Source organism: Vombatus ursinus, unplaced genomic scaffold (assembly GCF_900497805.2).
Source record: "Vombatus ursinus unplaced genomic scaffold, bare-nosed wombat genome assembly UNPS02014841.1, whole genome shotgun sequence".
NCBI classification, from domain to species: Eukaryota; Metazoa; Chordata; class Mammalia; order Diprotodontia; family Vombatidae; genus Vombatus; species Vombatus ursinus.
The window spans coordinates 4,170,344-4,191,153 of NW_020954619.1; the positions used below are offsets into that span (position 1 = coordinate 4,170,344).

At 36.8% G+C, this 20,810-nt stretch overlaps 1 protein-coding gene across 1 annotated transcript; it reads left to right on the forward strand.

The window, feature by feature from the left end:
* Positions 1-97: 97 nt before the first annotated feature.
* On the forward strand, positions 98-19,518 carry CRNKL1 (crooked neck pre-mRNA splicing factor 1). Its single transcript, XM_027840419.1, has 14 exons — positions 98-274; positions 1,913-2,065; positions 3,325-3,416; positions 3,641-3,799; positions 4,084-4,250; positions 5,227-5,405; positions 6,411-6,581; positions 11,352-11,543; positions 12,277-12,336; positions 15,071-15,151; positions 16,398-16,637; positions 17,170-17,271; positions 18,277-18,525; positions 18,959-19,518. Exons 1-14 carry the CDS (start codon positions 224-226, stop codon positions 19,124-19,126), a joined length of 2,064 nt encoding a protein of 687 aa, XP_027696220.1. The 5' UTR covers positions 98-223; the 3' UTR covers positions 19,127-19,518.
* Positions 19,519-20,810: the final 1,292 nt, after the last annotated feature.

Sequence of the window (20,810 nt, forward strand, 5' to 3'; positions counted from 1 at the left end):
CGCTCGTTACTATAGAAACGGCGTTCCTTCCGTCACGTGGTGGTTACCGGTGAAGGGTCACGTCTCGAGGACGACAGTTCCGTTTCCGGTTCCGGTTTGGAGTTGTTGTCTGGGTGTTCTTGAGCTGGCCGGAGGCGAGTCGGGGTGCTTTGGGGGAGCTTAAAAGGCACAACCTACGGATTGGCGCCGGCTCTGAAGGGATCGCGGGCCCACCCACGCAAACATGGCAGCCTCCACCGCGGCCGGAAAGCAGCGGATCCCCAAAGTGGCTAAGGTAGGGGTGAGCCGTGGGGCGGCCGAAGGTGGGGGGGGGGGGCGCGAAGGAAAGGCTGTTGATGGTGTCTTGTCGTTCCTGTCCCTGTCGGGAGACGAAGAGAAAACTCTTTGGTCGTATGATACCGTTTTTCCCGGGAGCCAGGAAGGGAATGGGGAAAAAGCATCTGCGAATGGGGACCCTCTGGGGGCAGGCATTATGGAGGCACTGTGCCCCCAGCTCGGCAAACGTTTATTAATTTTCAGTTTCAGGAAGAACCCTAGCCTGGGGGCTTTACTAAGTGGGAAGTTATTTTAGAATAATACTGTGCCAGGAGGAAGTAACTATTCGTTGAGCGTCAACAGTATTTAGATATTACCACTATATGTGTTCATTGTGGCTTATAAACATAAAGAACCTGTAATTACTATTCTTCTGACGAAAGAACCTGTAGCCCCTAAAGCCCAGTACTTGTGACCCCACGCAGCGATTCCACTGTTCAAATGCCAAGAACTGACTTACTGGGGTTTATTGGCTTCGCATGTATGTAAACCCCAGTAAGTCAGTTCTTTGGCATCAGCAGCCCCACTTTTATAAAGTAACGTACTTTTTGGGGATTAGTATATAAACATTAGAAAATATGTGGTGGTCTTGGGCTCTAAAGTCTCTTTCCGTTAAAGCCAGTAGATATTTCCCATATAGTATTTAAGTCCCCTTTCACTTCTTTAAAATCACAAATGCAGTGACTTGAAGCAGCTCTTAGGTCTAAAACATTATAAGAGATGATTCAAGCTCTTTTTCCGTGTATTTCTCTTGCCAATTGTGAAACCACACAGAATATTTGCAACTAAACCAAAACAGTTGTTCCCCGTACTCATTTTCTTAACAAGAAAGCTGATTACTTCCTTTCAGAGTGATGTTATTCTCCTCCCCCAATCTCAGTGTATAAATACCATCTTGGTGTTACAGCTATTCAATTGTAAGTTTCAACTTAATCAGAAAGTTTATCTTTCGAATGTATTTACTTCCAAGTTAGAGTTTGCAAAGTGTGACATATCATTACATTCTATCATCCTCACAATGGAAGTAGTGTGGATATTATCCCCATCACTTTACAGCTAAGGGAAATAGTCTGGGAGGTCCTGCCTAGGGTCACACAATAAGTGGCAGAGCTGGTATTTGAATTCACATCTTCTGGTTCCTATTTTAAATATGGCTTTAGACATAATGTTTATATTTAAGACCATTTAATTCATTTATGACTTCAAGAGGAATAAGAAAGAGTCCTATAAATAAAGGTTCTTTATTAACTTGACTAAAATGTGATACACATTTTTGAAACATTAAAATATCAAATGAAAATTACATTCAAAGTATTTCCTCTAGGGTCCAAATTTATTTTTATCCTAAGCAACACGGATATACTGCGATTCATTTTGTTGCTGACTTTCCCTTAAGACAAAACTAAGGTAGAAGCAGTAAAGCATTATGTGTAATTTCATAAAGAAGTGAAAACATAATTTCCCCAATAGGGTATCTTATAATATGGTCCAGAAATTTATGTATATGTACACATATCAATTACATAAGTAATTGTTATTTGAAATTTTATATAGTGAAAAGTGCAGATACCAAAGATAAATCTGTTTGATTTTTAAGGTGAAAAACAAAGCGCCTGCTGAAGTACAGATCACAGCAGAACAGCTTTTAAGGGAAGCTAAAGAAAGAGAGCTTGAGCTTCTGCCACCACCTCCTCAACAGAAGATCACAGATGAAGAAGAATTAAATGACTACAAACTAAGGAAAAGAAAAGTAAGTGAAAAATAGACTTCTAACCCTTCCAGCAGTGTGCTGTGAGCTATAAAGATGGTTGGCTAAGAGCTTGAGAAGTTTCTCATGCGTTGTGATTAGAGAGACTAAAATGTATATTATTAATAGCTGATATAGAACATTTACAAACTGCTTTCCTAACAAAACTCCCATGGAATAGGTAGTACAGGGGAAAGGAGAAGGGGACAGGCATTTATTAAGAACCGACTGTGTGCCAGGTTCTGCACCAAGCGCTTTACAAAAATTATCTCATTTAATCCTCACAACAACCTTGGGAGAGAGGTGCCCTTATTCTCCCCATTTCTCACTTCTGGAAACTTAGAGATTAAGTCACTTACCCAGGGTTACATGGCTAGTAACTATCTGAAGTGAAATTTGAACTCAGATCTTCCCAACTCTAGGCCCAGCACTCAAACTACTGCACTGTTTAGCTCCCAGTATTATCCCCATTTTACAGGTGAAGAAACTGAGTCTCTGAAACCTTAAGTGACTTAATCAGGATCACATAGCTAAGACTGCCCTTAAACCAGTGATTTTTCTGGCACCAATGAATTCCAGTAGTCCATGGCTTCTTATGACATTAATTTTGTCACCATTAATTATTAGTCAATTAGATTTTGCCTAAATAAGTAAAATCTTCTTTTTTCTTCTGTTTTACATCCAAAAATAAATTCAGTCCACTAAAGGAATGAGATGATAATAATTTTTTTAAATGTTAAGGTTCTGAACAAGATTAGTAGCTAGAGAGAGGACATGCTAATTAGAATGGGATACTCACTCAACAAGAGGCTCTGCATACTTTGCCCTTTTTAAATGCACCAGCAGTTTGTTTGCTCTTATTTTATTAAATGCTAAGGTTTTATGTAATATCTTCCTTATTTTGAATGTTTTTACTGTTATTTTTATGATAATTTTTTTAACAAAATAAATAATTTCTTAAGTGTGTGCTTAGGTATCACCATGATTACAGTGTATAAGCATTAAGATTTTAAAAACACTGCTAACAATTGGATGTATTTTGCTATTTTTCTTCTTGTTGTCCTGATGGAATTTGGTATCATAAGGATTTGTTCAAAGTATCCATCTCCTTTCATAGGTTCCTTCAAGTTCAGAGATTTTAGAATGTGACTTCTGTGAATTAAATTTAAATGAATTACTTTTGTTAGTCTGAGAATTGAACCAAAGTATAATTTCACTTTTAATTGATTTTATTTGGGTTCACTCTTTTCCTTTTTCACCAGACTTTTGAGGACAATATAAGGAAGAATAGAACTGTGATTAGTAACTGGATAAAATACGCACAATGGGAAGAGAGTCTAAAAGAAATTCAAAGGTAAAATTTACACGTATAAGAACATCATTTCATATATGGTGATGAAATAAGCTAATAGATTTGAAAATGATTTGAAAAATTTTGGTTGCACAAGTACAAGATACTATTATACATCTGCATTAGTAGGAGAATATTTCGATGAATTATGTAAAGTATTTTAGACACTTACCTGAAATGTAGTTGTCAAGTTTTACATACTTTCCCCCCAACATGTTACCTTACAGAGCCCGTTCCATATATGAGCGTGCTTTAGATGTTGACTATCGAAATATCACTCTCTGGCTAAAATATGCAGAAATGGAAATGAAGAATCGCCAAGTAAATCACGCCCGAAATATCTGGGATCGGGCCATCACAACTCTTCCCCGGGTCAACCAGTTCTGGTAAGGTTATTCAGCATGATTTGTTTTTATGTAGTCTGTTCTTTTATACAAAAGAACTTCCTATTGAAACATACAAATTTTTAACCACCTACATTTCAAATGTTTGATCTTTTCTGGAAGATAATATTTTAATCAGATAGTATTGTTTTATTAATCTTTTGGACAATAAAGCCTTAAGTCACCATCTCATTAAAGACATGAATAAATTCAAAATGTCCAAGGTTTATTTCTTCCTTTGGCTCCATTTTGACTCCAGAAGTTATCTTGGAATGATTTTGTTATAGGTACAAATACACTTATATGGAGGAGATGTTGGGAAATATTGCTGGAGGCCGGCAAGTATTTGAACGATGGATGGAATGGCAGCCTGAGGAACAAGCCTGGCACTCCTATATCAACTTTGAATTGAGATACAAAGAGGTGGATCGTGCACGTTGCATTTATGAAAGATATATCCTTTGAAAAAATTTTTGATTATGATTTGATTATCAGATGTATCATATATTCCTTAGATAGTCACTTGCTTGTACTTGGTAGCATATATTTCCTGGGTAAGCAGTTAAGGAAACAGATTTTATGTACTTTACAATCTGTATGCTTCTAGATAGGTATACTCTGTTAAGCCAAAGCAAAACATTTCTGAGTAATTCTTGGTGATATTTTCAAGGCATTCATTTTATTTCTGTTTGTTCTTTTTATAATGTGATTATTTTTCAAGCAATTTACAAAACATTTTTAAGGTAACCTTGAAAAACAGGTAGTACTATAGTAGTATCACTGTCTTTATCCTCATGTAACAGATAAGGAAACAAGCTCATAAAAATAAAGTGACTTTCCCAAGGTCTTCTAGTTATTCAGTAGCAGAGCTAGGATTTGAACATTCAGCTCTAAGATTGGTGCTTTAACCATTATCACATGTCACCAGTTATGCTTTTTTAAACAGAAGACGTAGTCCCATTTCAGGAGTTGTACCCAGTCTTGCTTTTCTCAAATTCATATTAGAAAAATCTTACTCACATTTGTTTAATGAGTCCATTCTATCTATCATTCTTGGTCTTCTTTGGTTACATTTTAAGTTTAATGATAAATCTGTGATGGGTTTTTTCCCCCCAAAACAGAAATTCTTAACCTAACTTTTATAAACTTAAAAAAAAAATTTTAGATTTTTTCATTTCAGTATAAAAGGTTTGCAATACTTTGTCTTTTATTTGGGGCATTAAAAAACATTTTTCGGAGGAGTTCATCCATAGACTTTTCCAGTCTGCAAAAGCAAGACTTTTTTGTCACAAAAAAGGGTAAGAAACCATGCCTTAAGGGATAGTTGGGTACTTATAAGATTTGGTTATTTTATTTGGGCTCTACTAGTGATTGGACTTGCAAAAATTTCCATCAATATCCTGGCTAGCATTTCCTTAATTCCTTTGTACTTGTCCTCGTGCACCCCGATGTTAAGAACTGGATCAAGTATGCTCGCTTTGAAGAAAAACATGGCTACTTTGCTCATGCAAGGAAAGTATATGAAAGAGCTGTGGAATTCTTTGGAGATGAGCATATGGATGAACATCTCTACGTAGCCTTTGCAAAGTTTGAAGAAAATCAGAAAGAAGTAAGTATGCGTGCAGTTTCTGTGTATTATGCAAAAAGACTTTTATAAGATTTCTACTTACTGTACATACTTAATAGATGTCCATTTTGTGTTATTCTTTCATCTTTTTTAGAAGTTATTAAGACGTCAGCATCTCTACACTAAAGAGAGGGGAACAGTTTAGCAGGAAGAGTTATAGAAAATCAGAGGAGGAAATAATCATTGAAGACTGGGTTGGAAAGGAAAGACTTCCCAGGGGGCTGCACTTGAACTGTGCCTTTGAAATAAGGAGATGAGTAGACTTAGAGTAAGCAAAGGCACCAAGATAAGATTGCATACTGAAGTGTAGACCTAGATTGGAGGGTTCGTGAAGGGGAATAATAGAAACCAAGGCTTGAAAAATAAGTTGGTGACAGACAGTGAAAGGCTTTGAATGCTAGGTTAAGAATGTGTACATTAGTCCATAGAAAACTGGGGAATATTCAAGCTTTTGACTGATGTTGCAAAGAGGTGATTTAATCTGGCAGCAAACTTCGACTAAAATCCTACTCCAGTGGCTGGTGGCATGGTGGTGCTTGTGGCAAAGACTCTGCTGTTAAAGCACAAGTTCTCACAGATCCTACTGAGTTGGCGGGGCTTCAGATTTGAGCCATTTAATGATCTTGTATGCTTGTCTTCTAAGACTCAACTCCAAGCTAAATTTAGGGGCCTGGCTTCTACCATCCATTGTTGGCTTTTTTTCTTGGCCATAGCAACTCATGAAGAATGTCTACTAAGATTTAGAGGGATTAATTAGATAGATCTGTGTGTGTCATTTGTGAGAGCATCCCAAATGAGTTACTGAAGAAAAGAATATTGCATCAATACATAATTTTGGTCACGTTCAGTCCCCAGCATTTAAATATTTAAAATATTTAAATACTCAAAAATTATGCATCATATAAATTCTTGAAATTATTTTAAATGAGATCGGAAGTAATTGTTAAAATGTATTAGCATTTGTATTGAAGCTTTTGTTATTTACAGTTTGAAAGGGTACGAGTGATCTACAAATATGCTCTGGATAGGATTTCGAAGCAGGAAGCCCAAGAACTCTTTAAAAATTACACAATCTTTGAAAAGAAATTTGGGGATAGGCGAGGTATTGAAGACATCATTGTGAGCAAACGGCGATTCCAGTATGAAGAGGAGGTTAAGGTGAGTATACCTGTATTAGTAATATCTTCCCTGTTCTATTCTCAAGCAACAGAATACTAGTGAAGGAAGTCATGAAACTGTTGGGATGAAATTGCCATTTCATGTTGTCTACCTTCAACCGAATGGCCCCTTGCTACTCTACAGCAATGTTTTTGCTTATTTCTTACTGATTCTCTTTCATATTCACCTTAGCACCTGTTCAAAAGTTCATAGTCCTTTAATTCTACCTCATCTAATCAAAAATTTTAAGTCCTTTGGAAATGAGCTGTCACAAATTCCCTCATCAAAGCTTCAAAACCTTTTCCCGTACTACCCTCCTTTGCTCTACCATTGGAGGATTTCAAAGACATCCTCCTTGCCAAAGCTAATCTGTGGTCTTGATCTCATCCCATTCCTTCACTCTTTCATAATAAACTCCTCCATTAACTAACCCCTCTCTTTGTCCCCAACCTCTTCAATCCCCTACTTTCTACTGGAGTCTTTCCCTCTATCTATAGTCATGCTTAGCGTCCTCTCCCCCCTAAAAACAGCAACAACAACATCTTCAATCTACTGTCCTGTTTGTTAAGCTATGTCTCTTCTCATTCACTGTCAACTTCTACAAAGAGTAATTAACTATACTCACTTATTACCTCCATCTCCTTACCACCTTTTCATTTCTTAACTCCTTGCAATCTGGTTTATTTGCCTGACTAATCACTCTACTGAAACTGCATTTTCCTCAGTCAACCCTGACCTCCTTGCCAAAATTTTGTTTGCCAAATCCAGTGGTCTTTTTCTTCATCTCATCCTCTTTGACCTTCCTGTACCATTTAATATTATTAACCACCTCTTCTTTCTTGATACTCCTCAATTTAGTTCAGTTCAAGGAACATTTACTAAATACCTGCTATGTACAGAGAAATGACCTGGGCGCTAGAGATGCAGACATCAAAATCAGTCATTCAGCAGACCTTTATTAAAGGTTCTAATATGTGTCAGGCAGTGCAAAAGGTGTTACAAAGACTGAAGTGAACTCTGCTCACAAAGAGCCTGTATTCTAATATAGGAGATAACAGTTACACATATAAATATATACAGGATAAAGATGTAGAAAATAGTTACAATGTAGTTTGGAAGAATAGGGCCCTAGCAATTGGGAGAATCTGGGAAGGCTTCAAGTAGAATGTGATTTCTGAGTTGTGTCTTAAAGGAAGAATGGGATTCTCTGGGGAGGATGTGAAAAGGGAGTCCATTCCAGGCCTAGGGGACAGCCAGTACAAAGGTACACAAATGGGACATGGCTTGAGTCAGGAATAGGGAGGTGGCCAGTTTGGTTGGCTCCTAGGTTGTGCAAGGATGGGTGACGGACAGTGAAGCTAAAGACAGTTTGGAGCCAGTTTGTGAAGAGCATCGAGAGATAAACAGAGGAAGGTATATTTTATCTTAGAGATACTAGGGAGCAATTGGAGTTTATAGAATAAGGGTGACTTGCTCAGATCTGATGAAATAGTCCCTTCTTTAAGGTACTATACTTCCTGGGGGTGATGCCACATAGACACAAATAGTAAATAGAAAATAATTTTGGGAGGCTGAGAGCACTAACAGCTGCAGGAGGTGACACTTGAGCCTAGCTTTGAAAGAGAGCAAGGATTCCAGGAGGGTGAAGGCAGGGAGGAGGCATGTGCTAGTTATGGGAGTACCTCAAGAAAGACTCGGGTGGGGAATGGCATGTTGAGTTCAGGTAGAAGTAATAACATGGTTTTGGCTGGAATCTAGTGTGTGTCTAAGGGAGTAATAGGAAAAAAAATTTGGAAAGATCTGTGGGAACCACATTGTGAAGGGCTTCAAATTTTAGACTGAGGAATTTGTAGTTTATTCTACAAGTTAGGTGGACGTATTGAGATTTTTTGAGTAGGGAAGTGATGTGGTCAGACTTGTGCTTTAGGAAGATTATTTTATTATTTGTAAAGGATGAATTGGAGACAATAAAGACTGGAAGCACCAAGACAGTTGTTCTGCTTTGTGAAAGTCAGCATTCCCAGAACAGCTTTCCCAAAATACTTTTCTCTCTGCTGAATTTCCCAATGTCTTTCAAGTGTGTGACCATCTTCTCGTCTCCCAGGTTTGTAACCTCCTTGGCCCCACTCCACATAATCAATCAGTTGCCACATTTTAGCATTTCTAGCTCATATCCAACCCCTTCTCTCTATTTACACAACCACCCCCTCTTGCCTACACTATTGCAATGGCCTCCTAATTGATGTCCCTCCTTGGGTTTCTCCTTTCTCTAATCCATTGTTCATACAGCAGCCAAAGGTGTTTTCCTTAAGAACATGTTTGACTATGTCCTTCTCTTTGTCAGATTCTAGAGGCTTCCTTTTGTCTCAAGGATAAAATATAAACTCTTGTTGAGCTTTTAAAACCCTTCACAACCTGGCCCCATTCTGCCTTTCTGGCTTTGTCATATATAACTCTCCTTCTCACACTTTCAACCAAAATGGCCTTGTCTCTGTTCTTCACACATAGCACTCTATATCCTTTCTCTGGACCTTTGCAATGACCATTCCCCATGTCTGGCATGTACTCCCTCCTCACGTCTTCTTCATGGAATGTTCGGTCTGTCTTCAAGATGCAGCTCAATTCCACCTTCTACAGAAAGCCTTTCTTTATCTCTCCAGCTACTAGTGCCCTCCCTACCTAACTGCCTTATATTTACTTTCTATTTATTTTGTATTTATTCTATATCTTCTGCTCTAATACACTATATTCTTCAAGGCCTACCTACAGTGACACTTAATGAAGCCTTCTTTGTTCCCTGAGATAGTTGATAAATTTGATCCCTCCTTACTTAAATCTTTCGGGCAACTCTGACTTCTTCTTTACCTTTGCTCATTTTCTAAGTTTTATTACAGTTACTGGTATAAATATGAGTCCTCTTACATCCTTTTGCTGTACCTTAAGTTCCCTAAGGGCAAGACTGCCTCATTTTTTGTCTTTGTGTACCAAGCATCTTGTCTAGCCCAGTGTTTTTTTTTTACGATGTAGATACTTAGTAAATGTTTATTAAATTTGAATTTTGAATATACTTAAAGTAATTTTTGAAAGTGGGTCTGAAAGGGCTTTCTAAATCCTATGATCTTTTGTACTGCATATAATCTCAGTCATTCATTCCCATTCAAAGAAGTTTCAGAAACTACTAGAAAATAATATTCTCTGTCTTTTAGCTTAAGTGCTTGAATTGCTGTTTTTTTTTTTTTTTAAAGTGAGGCAATCGGGGTTAAGTGACTTGCCCAAGGTCACACAGCTAGTACGCATCAAGTGTTTGGTCTGTGGTCGGATTTGAACTCAGGTCCTCCTGACTTCAGGGCCGGTGTTCTTATCCACTGCACCACCTAGCTGCCCCTTGAATTGCTGTTTCTACCAAAGATGCAGTTCCATCCCTTCCTACTATATTGTAAATAGGTTTGATTTAAATTCAATTTAAATTATATTTATTTTTAAAAACTTAGCTTCCTCCAAACTAAAAAACCAGTGATGGTCCCAGAGAGCAGATGGTTAAATATCACAGCTTTCCTTTCAGCAGAGACTTTAAAAGTAGACTGTTGCATATGTTGTCAGACATAGTATCTGTATCCATTGTTTTTGTTAATCTTTTTATAACAAGGGAAAATTCAATTCTGGAAGGTGAGTGGATAACATTTTACAAATAACTGATGTAAAAGCAAAAAGCACCAATGAAACTTGTTAAAGAAATTGACTTCACCAAGACAAAATGAGGGAGGCATAGTTGGTAGTTATCTGAAGAAGATCTGAGGATTTTTGTGGACAGCAAACTCAATATAAGTTAAAAATATTGTACAACAGAAATCAAAAAAAGCTAATATGATCTTGGGCCATATTAAGAGAGGTGTCATTTCTAGGAATAACAAGGCAATAGTTCCATTGGATTTTTGTCCTAGTCAAATCATAACTAGACTCTCTTGTTAGGTTCTGGGCGCCTCAGTTATAGGAAGGATATTTATAAGCTAGATACTCTATGGAGGATGGCAGTCAGGATAGTGAAGGGCTTTGAATTAATGCTATGTGAGGATTGGTTGAAGGAACAGAGAAGAGAAAACTCAAGGTGGTCATGGTGGCTATTTTCCAAGTCTTTGAAAGACTTTAATGTGGAAGAGGGATTAGAGGGATTAGGTATATTTTGTCCCAGATAGAACCAGGAGCAAAGAGTAGAATTTATGAAAAGGTAAATTTAGGCTCAGTGTAAGAAAAAAATAACAGTTATAGCTCTCCTTAAGTTGAGTGGGAGGTGGTCATTTCCCCTCACTGAAGGTCTTCAGTCAGAGACTAGATGACCATTTGTCAGCTATGTTTTGGTGAAAAAAATTTTTTGGGGGTATGGATTGCACTAGATAGCCCCTAAAGTCTCTTCCAACTCTGAAATTCTGTGAATTTCCTTGTAGTGTGTTGCTGCTTATTCAAAATACCAAAGCAAAAAAGAAATTAAATATATGTAAATCTTGGCTTTGGCCTTGGCTCTGCCATTCATTGGCTCTGTGATGTTAGGCTCCTCCTTTAAACTTTATTTGTTAAATCTGTCAGAAATTTTCTAAGAAAAAAGGTCAGAATTCTTTAGAAGTGTTCTGAAAGCCTTATGAAATAGTTAATATATAAATTCCCACTGTTATGATCATGTTGCCTGGATAACTGGAAAGGCCCTCACCACTATCTCTCCTCCTAATGAGGTAAAATGTAGTTTATGACAGATTATAGAACTGGTTTTCTTCTTAGGCCAATCCACACAATTATGATGCCTGGTTTGATTATTTGCGATTGGTGGAAAGTGATGCGGAACCAGACACTGTGCGAGAAGTGTATGAAAGAGCCATTGCCAATGTGCCACCAATCCAAGAGAAGAGGCATTGGAAGCGGTATATATACCTCTGGATCAACTATGCACTTTATGAAGAGTTGGAGGCAAAGGTAAAAGGAACAGGAATAATTGCATGTAGAGTATTCATGGCTTCTCATCTCCCTATGGTTAAGTTTGGACTCCTTCAAACTGGAGAATAAAGCTTTAGATGCCAAGTAAGCCCATATTTCATGTAAGATGTAATGACCTTCAAATACGTGGTTAATTTCATATTTACTGTATAGTATTTCAAAACCTTCCTGTTTGCAGAACACACGAAGTTCTTTTCTCTCCTTGAGCTGTAGAGTGATGCCACTTGATATGTAAGATGAATAAATCAACCTAAGACTTTATTTAATTATATATAGTTTCTCTTGGGCTTTCTTACTAATTTTCACCAAGTTCATAGTTAAATGATAAGTTTCTGCTTCAAGTGCATATCAAGTGATATATCCAAGAAAAGTCATTTGGTTAAATTATAGAGGGGTGGGAGTTTGTATTCTGGTGATCTGAGCAAAAAATTATGTGTGTGTGCTTACATGTACACATGTGTATACTTACATGTACATTCTGTTGTTCAGAGAATACTGAACCATTTTATTTCTGCTGATAAGGAAAAAAAGCTCTTCAAAGAAACTCAGGTAGTTTTTGTTTTTTTTTTTATCATAAATGAAGTCAGTGCTTGAAAACATAGACATCTGAAAATAATTAAGGTTTGGGTTTGTGTAATTGAATTAGAATTACTAAAATCTGCTGCAAAAAAGGACAATATTTTTCCTTAAAGTTTCTGTTCTTTGTTTATAGGATCCAGAGAGGACCAGACAGGTATATCAAGCTTGTTTGAAATTGATTCCTCACAAAAAGGTATGGGTCTTCCTCCTTCACAATTTCTCTTCCTCTAAGTTTGAGTGTCCTCCAGGGTTCTGTTTTAGGCCGCCTTCTCTTCTTTTTCCCTTGCCAATCTTATTCATTCTTATGACTTCAATTAGCCAGTGAATTCCTAATCTGTATAGTTACCTTCTAACCTCTTCTCTGAACTCCAGCTCCCCAGTACCAATACCTATATCTTATCATAGCCCTTCTCAAAAACTATAGTGGCTTCTTATTGCCAAGGTATTAAAGTACACTTGGCATACAAGGAATTTTGTATTCTGGCTTTGACCAACTTTTCTAACCTTATTTCATACTACTCTCCATCATTCTGTGTTCACGCGCAACTTTATATTGCTATACCCTGATGTTGGCCCATCCTCTCTTGCCATTGCCCATTTTTACTTGCTTCTCCCCATGTTGAATGGAGCTCCTCTACATCTTTGTCTTTTGAATTCCTTCTTTACCTTTCAAGAGTTAGATCAAGTGCCACATCCTCCATGAAACATCGTCTGAATCTTCTCAAATCTCTCGTGACTCTCCGACCTATATATTTATTATATTCTGATTGTGTGTGCTTTGTACCTCCTGATAAATTATAGGTTAGCACCTTCAGAGCATGGTCTGTGCCATTTTTCTCCTTTGTATCTATAGCTTCTAAGACAGTGCCTCATACATTTCAAGTGTTTAATAAATGTTAAACTGAATTGCATAAATTCCAGGGTGATAAAAAAAAAATCTAGCTCTGACAAATATAGTTCCTCCTTTCATGAAATCATTCATTAACTAATTGTCATAGCATAGTGCCAAGGCGATGTGGTGGTTTTGAAGGAGTAGACATGGTCCATGTTCTCTAGGAGCTCACATACTTAATTAGGGGAAATAAGACATTCACATATAAAAAGTTAACACCAATGCAAGGGAGTATATCTGCTAATTGCCAGATGATTTGATAGGGACTAAATGCTTTAGGAGGTAAGGGGAAGGACTGTGGGCTGAATTGGTCAAAGAAACACCAGCATGAACTGGATATTGGAGGAAAGGCAAAAGAAGGAGAAGCCAGTCCAGAGAGGGAGTACTGAATGAACAAAACCATGTTAAGGGAACAAATCAATAAATATTTGTTGAGCAAATCAGTGTTATCTACCTGAATTTGGCCATGAAGTTGTCTCCATTGTACATTAGCCCAAGGACTGAATAATTAATGTAATATTAGTATAAATGATTATTGTAAAAACAATTATTTTCTCCTTATAGGGATTTTGACTAGGTTTTTTTGTTGGTCAGTGCGTTTTACCCAGTTGTATTTCTGTTGTCAGAGGAGCAGGTTAGCTTTGAAGAAGTTCATCACCATGTTAACCAAAGAGTGGTCCTTTTTATGGCCACAGTCCACTGGAAGCCCTGTGTACTCTGCAGCCTTTGGCACTGTTGATCACTCTCTTCTCCTGCATACCTTTGCTGGTTCTTCATTCAGGTCGTGCCCACTGACTGTGGGTGTTCCCCAAGGCTGTATCCTGGGCCCTCTTCTCTACTTCATTTATCCTTTACTTGGTAAATAGGTTCCATTATTATCTTCATGCAGGTGATTCCCAGTTCTATATATCTAGCCTTAACTTCAATTCTGAGCTCCAGTCTTGCATTGTCTTTTGAACATCTCCAACTGATGTCCAGTGGGCATCTCAAACTCATTGTGCCCCAAACGGAACTCATTCTCTTTCCCCTTAAATCCTCTCTCCTTCCAAACTTGCCTCTTATGGAGGGTACCATCATTATTCTGGTCACCAGGCTCACACACTCAGTAACATCCTCAAGTCCTCTCTTACACTCATTCCATATATCCAGTCATTTGCCAAGTTTTGTCCTTCTTACCTTCACAGCCTCTCTTTATATCTCTCTCTTCCTCTCCACTCACATATCTATGTGGTACAGCCTTTCATTACCTCACTACTGGATTATTGCTTCAACTTGCTGACTGGTCTCTTGGCTTCAAATCTGACCATACTTCAATGTATTCTCACTGACCAAAGTGCTTTTCCTAAAGCACAGGTTTGCCCACATCACCTTCTTATTCAGTAAATTCCAGTGACTCCTTTTTACCCCCAGGATCAAATACAAAATCCTCTGTTTGGCATTCCAAGTGCTTCGCAACCCATTCCCCTCCTAGCTTTCAAATTTTACTACACTTATCTTCCACATTCCGGTAACACTGCCTTATTGTTGGTCTTCACATGACTCTTCATACTCACCACTTCTGTTGGCTTTCTTTAAGACTCGGGTTCAAATCCCACCTTCAGGAGACTTCCTGGTTTCAAAACCCACTGCTAATGCCTTCTCTCTGAGACCTTCTGTCTGCTCTGTATATCTTGCATGTACATAGTTGTTTGCAGGCTGTCTCTCCCTTTAGACTACGAGCTCCTTGAGGTTAGGGACCTGTGTCTTTGCCTTCTTTATATTCCTAGTGCTTGGCACTTAGTAAGTGTTTAATAAATGCTTGCTGACAGATTCATTGAGGAGGAGTTCAGTATGAATCAGTAGGAGTACCCCCTCTGATAGAATTATAGAGCTTTGGAATTATTAAAATAGTCAATACTACTACTGTATCTTATTGTAATTGATTGTAACCAAAGTACATCATCACCATTAGCTCCATAAGATTTATTTCAGAGGAACAACAGCCTTTTAATTCAGAGTCCTTTATATTGGGGGGGGTTGTGCTTTTGTTTTTCAGTTTACATTTGCCAAAATGTGGTTACTGTATGCCCAGTTTGAAATAAGACAGAAAAATCTACCATTTGCCAGAAGAGCTTTGGTAAGTTATGAGGAGATTGTGAAACATGGAAGATTTGTTATGTCCAGAAAACCAAAGAGTAAAGTTTTATCTTTAGTAGTTGAATAAAATTGATGATATTTCTGTCATTCTGTCTGCTAACACAAATGAGCCTTTTACTACTTCAACTGAAAAAAAGTTAATTTATAGCCTAGCCACATTGTAGTTACCAAAAACCAATTGTTCTTCAGTATATGTGTAATCTCTGATTGTATGAATATAGTTTTACTTTGTAGTATGCAATTATATCTTCCCTACCAGTAGGTTATTGCTCTTTATTAGGATTGGCCTCTCTAATGAAGTATTTGAAAGCTACTTTTATAGTCTTTTAATTAAAAAAAAAATGGTTATTTCCTGCATTTAATTACCAGTTAATTATAGAAAACTTTACACATCAGATATCAGTGAATAAACTCAAAATTACTAGTAAAACCAACAAAAAACATTAGACTTTGGAGTTAGAAGAGCTGAATTCAGATTCAGACTTTGCTCCTAACTCCCTCTATGATCTGGAATAATATTGGGCCTCAGTTTCTTATCTAGTTCTAATGATCCTATGAAAATCAGTTCCCTCTTTGGCTCTCTTTGAAAGGCAAACTTATTATAATTGACTTTGATTGGAGGGGGTGGGGGGCAGTTGGAGTTAAGTGACTTGCCCAGGATCACATAGCTAGTGAGTGTCAAGTGTCTGAGGCCGGATTTGAACTTATGTCCTCCTGACTCCAAGGCCGGAGCTCTATCCATTGTGCCACCTAGCTGCCCTCAAACTTACTGTAATTGTAGTTAAGTTCAGTTAAGATACATTTTGGATTCATTGTACTATGCGCTATATTATAATCATAGTTAAACAAGAAATTTGGAGTAAAACATTTACCTACAACTCCTTATCCAATTTTAGCTTTTTATCTTATTTCTGAAATTTAAAAAGTTCACAACATTAAAGGAATGTTAACTCGTAGCAAAACTACCAGTTAGCTAGGAGAGGATTGAGCATTCATCAGAATTCAACCATTTTATATCCAAATGAATGTGACCATTTTCCTTGGGTACTTGTTAAACCCGCTATCAAGGGCCAGCCTGATAATTTTTTTTATGCCATGGGACAAGAGAACAGTTTATGATGCTTACAGGGCATGATTCATCCAGAACAGTTCCTAGGAACACAGGCCATTGTTGTGCAACAGCAAGAGAATTTAAGAAGTCGTGGTATTTTTGTTTTATTTTCTAGGGAACTTCTATTGGCAAGTGTCCCAAAAACAAATTATTTAAAGTCTACATTGAATTGGAGCTGCAACTTCGAGAATTTGACCGGTGCCGGAAGCTTTATGAAAAGTTCTTGGAATTTGCACCAGAAAATTGCACATCATGGATCAAATTTGCCGAGTTAGAGACAATTCTTGGTGATATTGAGAGAGCCCGGGCAATATATGAATTAGCTATTAGCCAGCCACGTTTAGACATGCCAGAGGTGAAGTACTTAAGTTATAATTATATCTAGGGCATTTTTGGAGTATTATTTGTTACTAAAAATGTTATTGATGGTTTAAATGTGTAAATTCTAGAGCAAAAATGAAATCTAACTGGATAATTTCACTGTTTTACCAGAACTCTACTATTCTTAGAGATTCAGATAAAACATGGTAAAAATGTTTTAAAAGTATTTACCCTCTTCTCTTGAAGAAGGTTCTGTTTTCCTCAAATCAAAAGTAGGAAAAGGCACATAGACCCTTAGCTTGTCCCAGAATTTCTTTGCCCTGGTGAGCCAATCACTTGAGAAGTTCTGAGGGAGGCAAAAATGACTATCCAAATTTGTCAGTTGTACTCCTTCTATCAAACTAATTTTATATAGAATTAGTAAACATTATGTATGTGTGTGTGTGTGTGTGTATGTGTCTAGCAGTTCAGCTAGTCAGTAATCAAACAATACATTGGAAAAGAGGTCTTAGGGATATTTTTGTTTTTTAAGTTTAAACACTGAGATATTTAGTTACTTTATTTAGGTACTTTGGAAATCCTACATTGATTTTGAAATTGAACAAGAAGAATCTGAAAAAACAAGAAGTCTTTACAGGAGATTGCTGCAACGAACACAGCACGTTAAGGTATGTGTGTGTTTTTTGTAATCACTGTTCATTTTTTTGCTTGCCCATAGTCAATAGTCTTGAAGTTAGAAAAAAATGTTAATCTTGTATTTGAAAGTTTTGTTATTTGTATAAAATAAAATACCAGAGTGCTTTTAAGGAGAGTGGGAATAGTCCAAGTGCCTTTTAAATTTTAACTTTATCAAGTAGATTGTTGAGACCTGTGAAAAATAAAATGACATTGACCTGAAAGAAACTTAGAAAGTCATTGCAGGCTTGTTAAGGTTGGAGAATAGAAAAAGAAAATCAGTTCTTTGAGTTTGTTTCTTCCTCTGCTTCTCTTCATCTATAATTTTTTTTTCATTGGGTTGGTACTCGAGCCCATTTCTGAGTTGTTGAGGGTTTTTTTTTCCAATTTCAAAATCCTTGTTTTAGGGAAGGATATAAGAAGTTAGTTTCTCTTGTCTAACATCTTACGCCTCCATCTTCTTAGCAGTTAGCTAACATTATTTGACATCTTAGCATGTTATATAAATTTTTTTTTTTTAATTTCAGTTAACAGGCTTTTATCTCTCTCTCACTTCCCTCTCATTGGAAAAAGGAAAGAAAGAAAAAAAAACACAAGAAAACAAAACCCTTGTAACAAATAGGCATAACCAATAACAAATAAGCAAACCAATTTCCACATTAGCCATATCCAAAAATACATGTCTCATGCATGTTGAGTCTTATCCCCTCTCTGTCAAGAGATGGGTAGCAATGGCATTGTAAAGACAAACAACTTTGAAAAGACTTAAAAACACTAATGACGTTCTTGTAACATTAGACCCTTTTGGGTCACTGCTATAGGGCTCTTGTCACTTTATCATTTCTGCTACTAAATGTGAAAATGTTGGTTTGTTCCAAGTAGCACTAACCGGAAATTAAGCAGGAGGAAGTGCCATTATTAACATTTGTATGAAATTTTGTCTTAAATTTTGATTATAGTTATCTACTTAATTTCATTCCATAATGACTTCTTTCTAGGTATGGATCAGTTTTGCCCAGTTTGAGCTGTCTGCAGGAAATGAAGAAAGTTTAAGTAAATGCAGACAAATTTACGAAGAAGCCAACAAAACTATGAGAAACTGTGAAGAGAAGGAAGAAAGACTCATGTTATTAGAATCCTGGCGAAACTTTGAAGATGAATTTGGAACCGAATCTCATAAGGAGAGAGTGGACAAACTCATGCCAGAGAAAGTTAAGAAGAGAAGAAAAGTACAGGCAGAAGATGGGGTAAGAGTTAGAAATCTAGGACTGCTACCAGTTTGGTGTAAAGAAATTGATATGGACATATCTTTGCATTTATCTCAGATTTACAGATTTAAGTCCACACAACAATTTAAAATTTGATTTGCACACATAAGGCACTTAAATTCTTATTGAATTGAATTTTGGGCTTAAAGAGATTATGAATTTGGAATTTTGCTAAATATAGGTAGATCCTCATATATTAAGAATTTTTTTTCACTGTTTTTGTGTCACTCATAAACCACGTCGTCTCTCCAAAATTTTAGGCAACTAACTCTAGCAAAGTTATTAATTCTTTGCCAAATAATTAGTTAGACTAGGACCATACATTGTGAAAGTGTCCCAGTTAGTTAAAGTGGCTGAAAGTTAGATGTTTAAGACATATCTATTCCATTTTCTTTATTTTTTCTCTTCATAGTCTGATGCTGGCTGGGAAGAGTACTATGATTATATCTTTCCAGAAGATGCCGCAAACCAGCCCAACCTCAAACTGCTGGCAATGGCCAAACTTTGGAAGAAACAGCAGCAAGAAAAGGATGCTGCAGAGCAAGACCCAGACAAAGATATGGATGAGAGTGAATCTTGACTTTTTCCATGTTCTTGCATTTTTGTTGTTTTTACAAATGTGTACTCTACAATTATCGTGACTTAGGAAACTTGTGTAGTATTTTTTATCAGTGATGAACCTTATACCTTTGCTATGCTATGCCTTTAAAATATTGATGAGTTAGCATTGAGAAGATTGTAAATAAAGGACATAAAATTTCTTCTTTATAACACAGCTTTATGTTTTGTAGATAATATTTAGTCTTTTCAAAATACAGAATTTTTTAAATGTCTGAGATTGGACTGGTTATATAACTATATATTCACAAGAAAACTTTCAAGGGTCATCTTGTCAAGTAGTAATTGTTAGGCTTTCATTTTTCTATACCGTTTCCTGTTAAAGAACTAGTGTGTCATTTTTAATGTGTAAAATGTGGGCTGCGTCTTGATTTTTATACATGTAGGATTCCTTATGAAAAATTGTTGGGTATACTCAGGTGAGTATAAACATTGAGTGCTTTTAAACATTTGCAAAAACTGTCCAGCTTCAACCGAACTGTTTTTAGAGGCAGTGTGACATAGTGGCTAGAGTATTGGAGTTAGAGTTAGGAAGGCCTCAGTGAGAAGATCTACAAGTTATATAATATTGGGGAAATCACATGACCTTCAATGCCTCAGTTTCCTCATCTGTATGAAATGAGAATGATAATAGCACCCACCTCTCAGGGTTGAGGATCACATGAGGAATATATATAAAGTGTTTTGCATACTTTAGAGAGCTATGTGAACTATTAGAATTAACTTAGAAAATTCCTTATGGAAAATACAGAGAACTCTGAAGACAGCCTAAATACACTGTCAAAAAAAAAAAAACTATAGTGGTCAGTGCTGAATTTAAATAAACAGAAGATGAAAATATTTTCTCCTAGTTCCTGTAAATACCATACTAAGTGTACATTTTATACAGTGTCTGTGAACTTTTAGAAGAAGCCAAAGGGCTGGATTTAGAATCAGAAAACCTGAGTTCAGATCTCTCAGATATATAATAGTTATGGGACTCTGGTAAAGTTACTAAACCTGTTAGTTCACTCATCAGGAAAATGGGGATAACACCACCTATGTCATAGGTATTATGAAAAAATACATGTAAAAGGCTTTGCAAATCTTAAAGTACTACATTGTTACCTATTTTTTAAGGTAGTACATATTAAAGAATGCTTGAATTAACATACTTGCAAGTTCAGATTCCCAAAAGGTAGAGATATATATGTATGTATATATATGTATATATCGGCTGTTATTGAGATGTCAGCTATTTCCTTCAACCTGTGCTATATCCTAGGAAAAGAGTTTAATTCTAATTTTAATATACCATATGGCTGTTCAGGCAAGAATACGAACCTCAACCATCAGTGAACAAGAGAACAATAGTAGGGGCAGCTAGGTGGCGGAGTGGATAGAGCACCAGCCCTGGAGGCAGGTGAGTTCAAATCCGACCTCAGACACTTGACACTAGCTAGTCACTTAACCCCAGTTGCCTCACCCAAAAAAAAAAAAAAAGAATACTCATGCCAGAGTTGGGAGGTGGCATGGTCTTCAAGACCAAAACATCAATAAATAAGAGGATGAGATCTATTTTTTGGTGCCATAAGTTTGTATTTTTATCAATCAAAGAGTATTTATTAAGCCCTGGGTATAAAAACAAGGGAAGGTAGAAATGACCA

Excerpts from the sequence above, each read along its gene's own strand:
- CRNKL1 (XM_027840419.1), top strand. The coding sequence starts at position 224 with ATGGCAGCCTCCACCGCGGCCGGAAAGCAGCGGATCCCCAAAGTGGCT. Across the intron at positions 275-1,912 it reads GGATCCCCAAAGTGGCTAAG|GTGAAAAACAAAGCGCCTGC; the intron begins GTAGGGGTGAGC and ends TTGATTTTTAAG. Across the intron at positions 2,066-3,324 it reads ACAAACTAAGGAAAAGAAAA|ACTTTTGAGGACAATATAAG; the intron begins GTAAGTGAAAAA and ends CTTTTTCACCAG.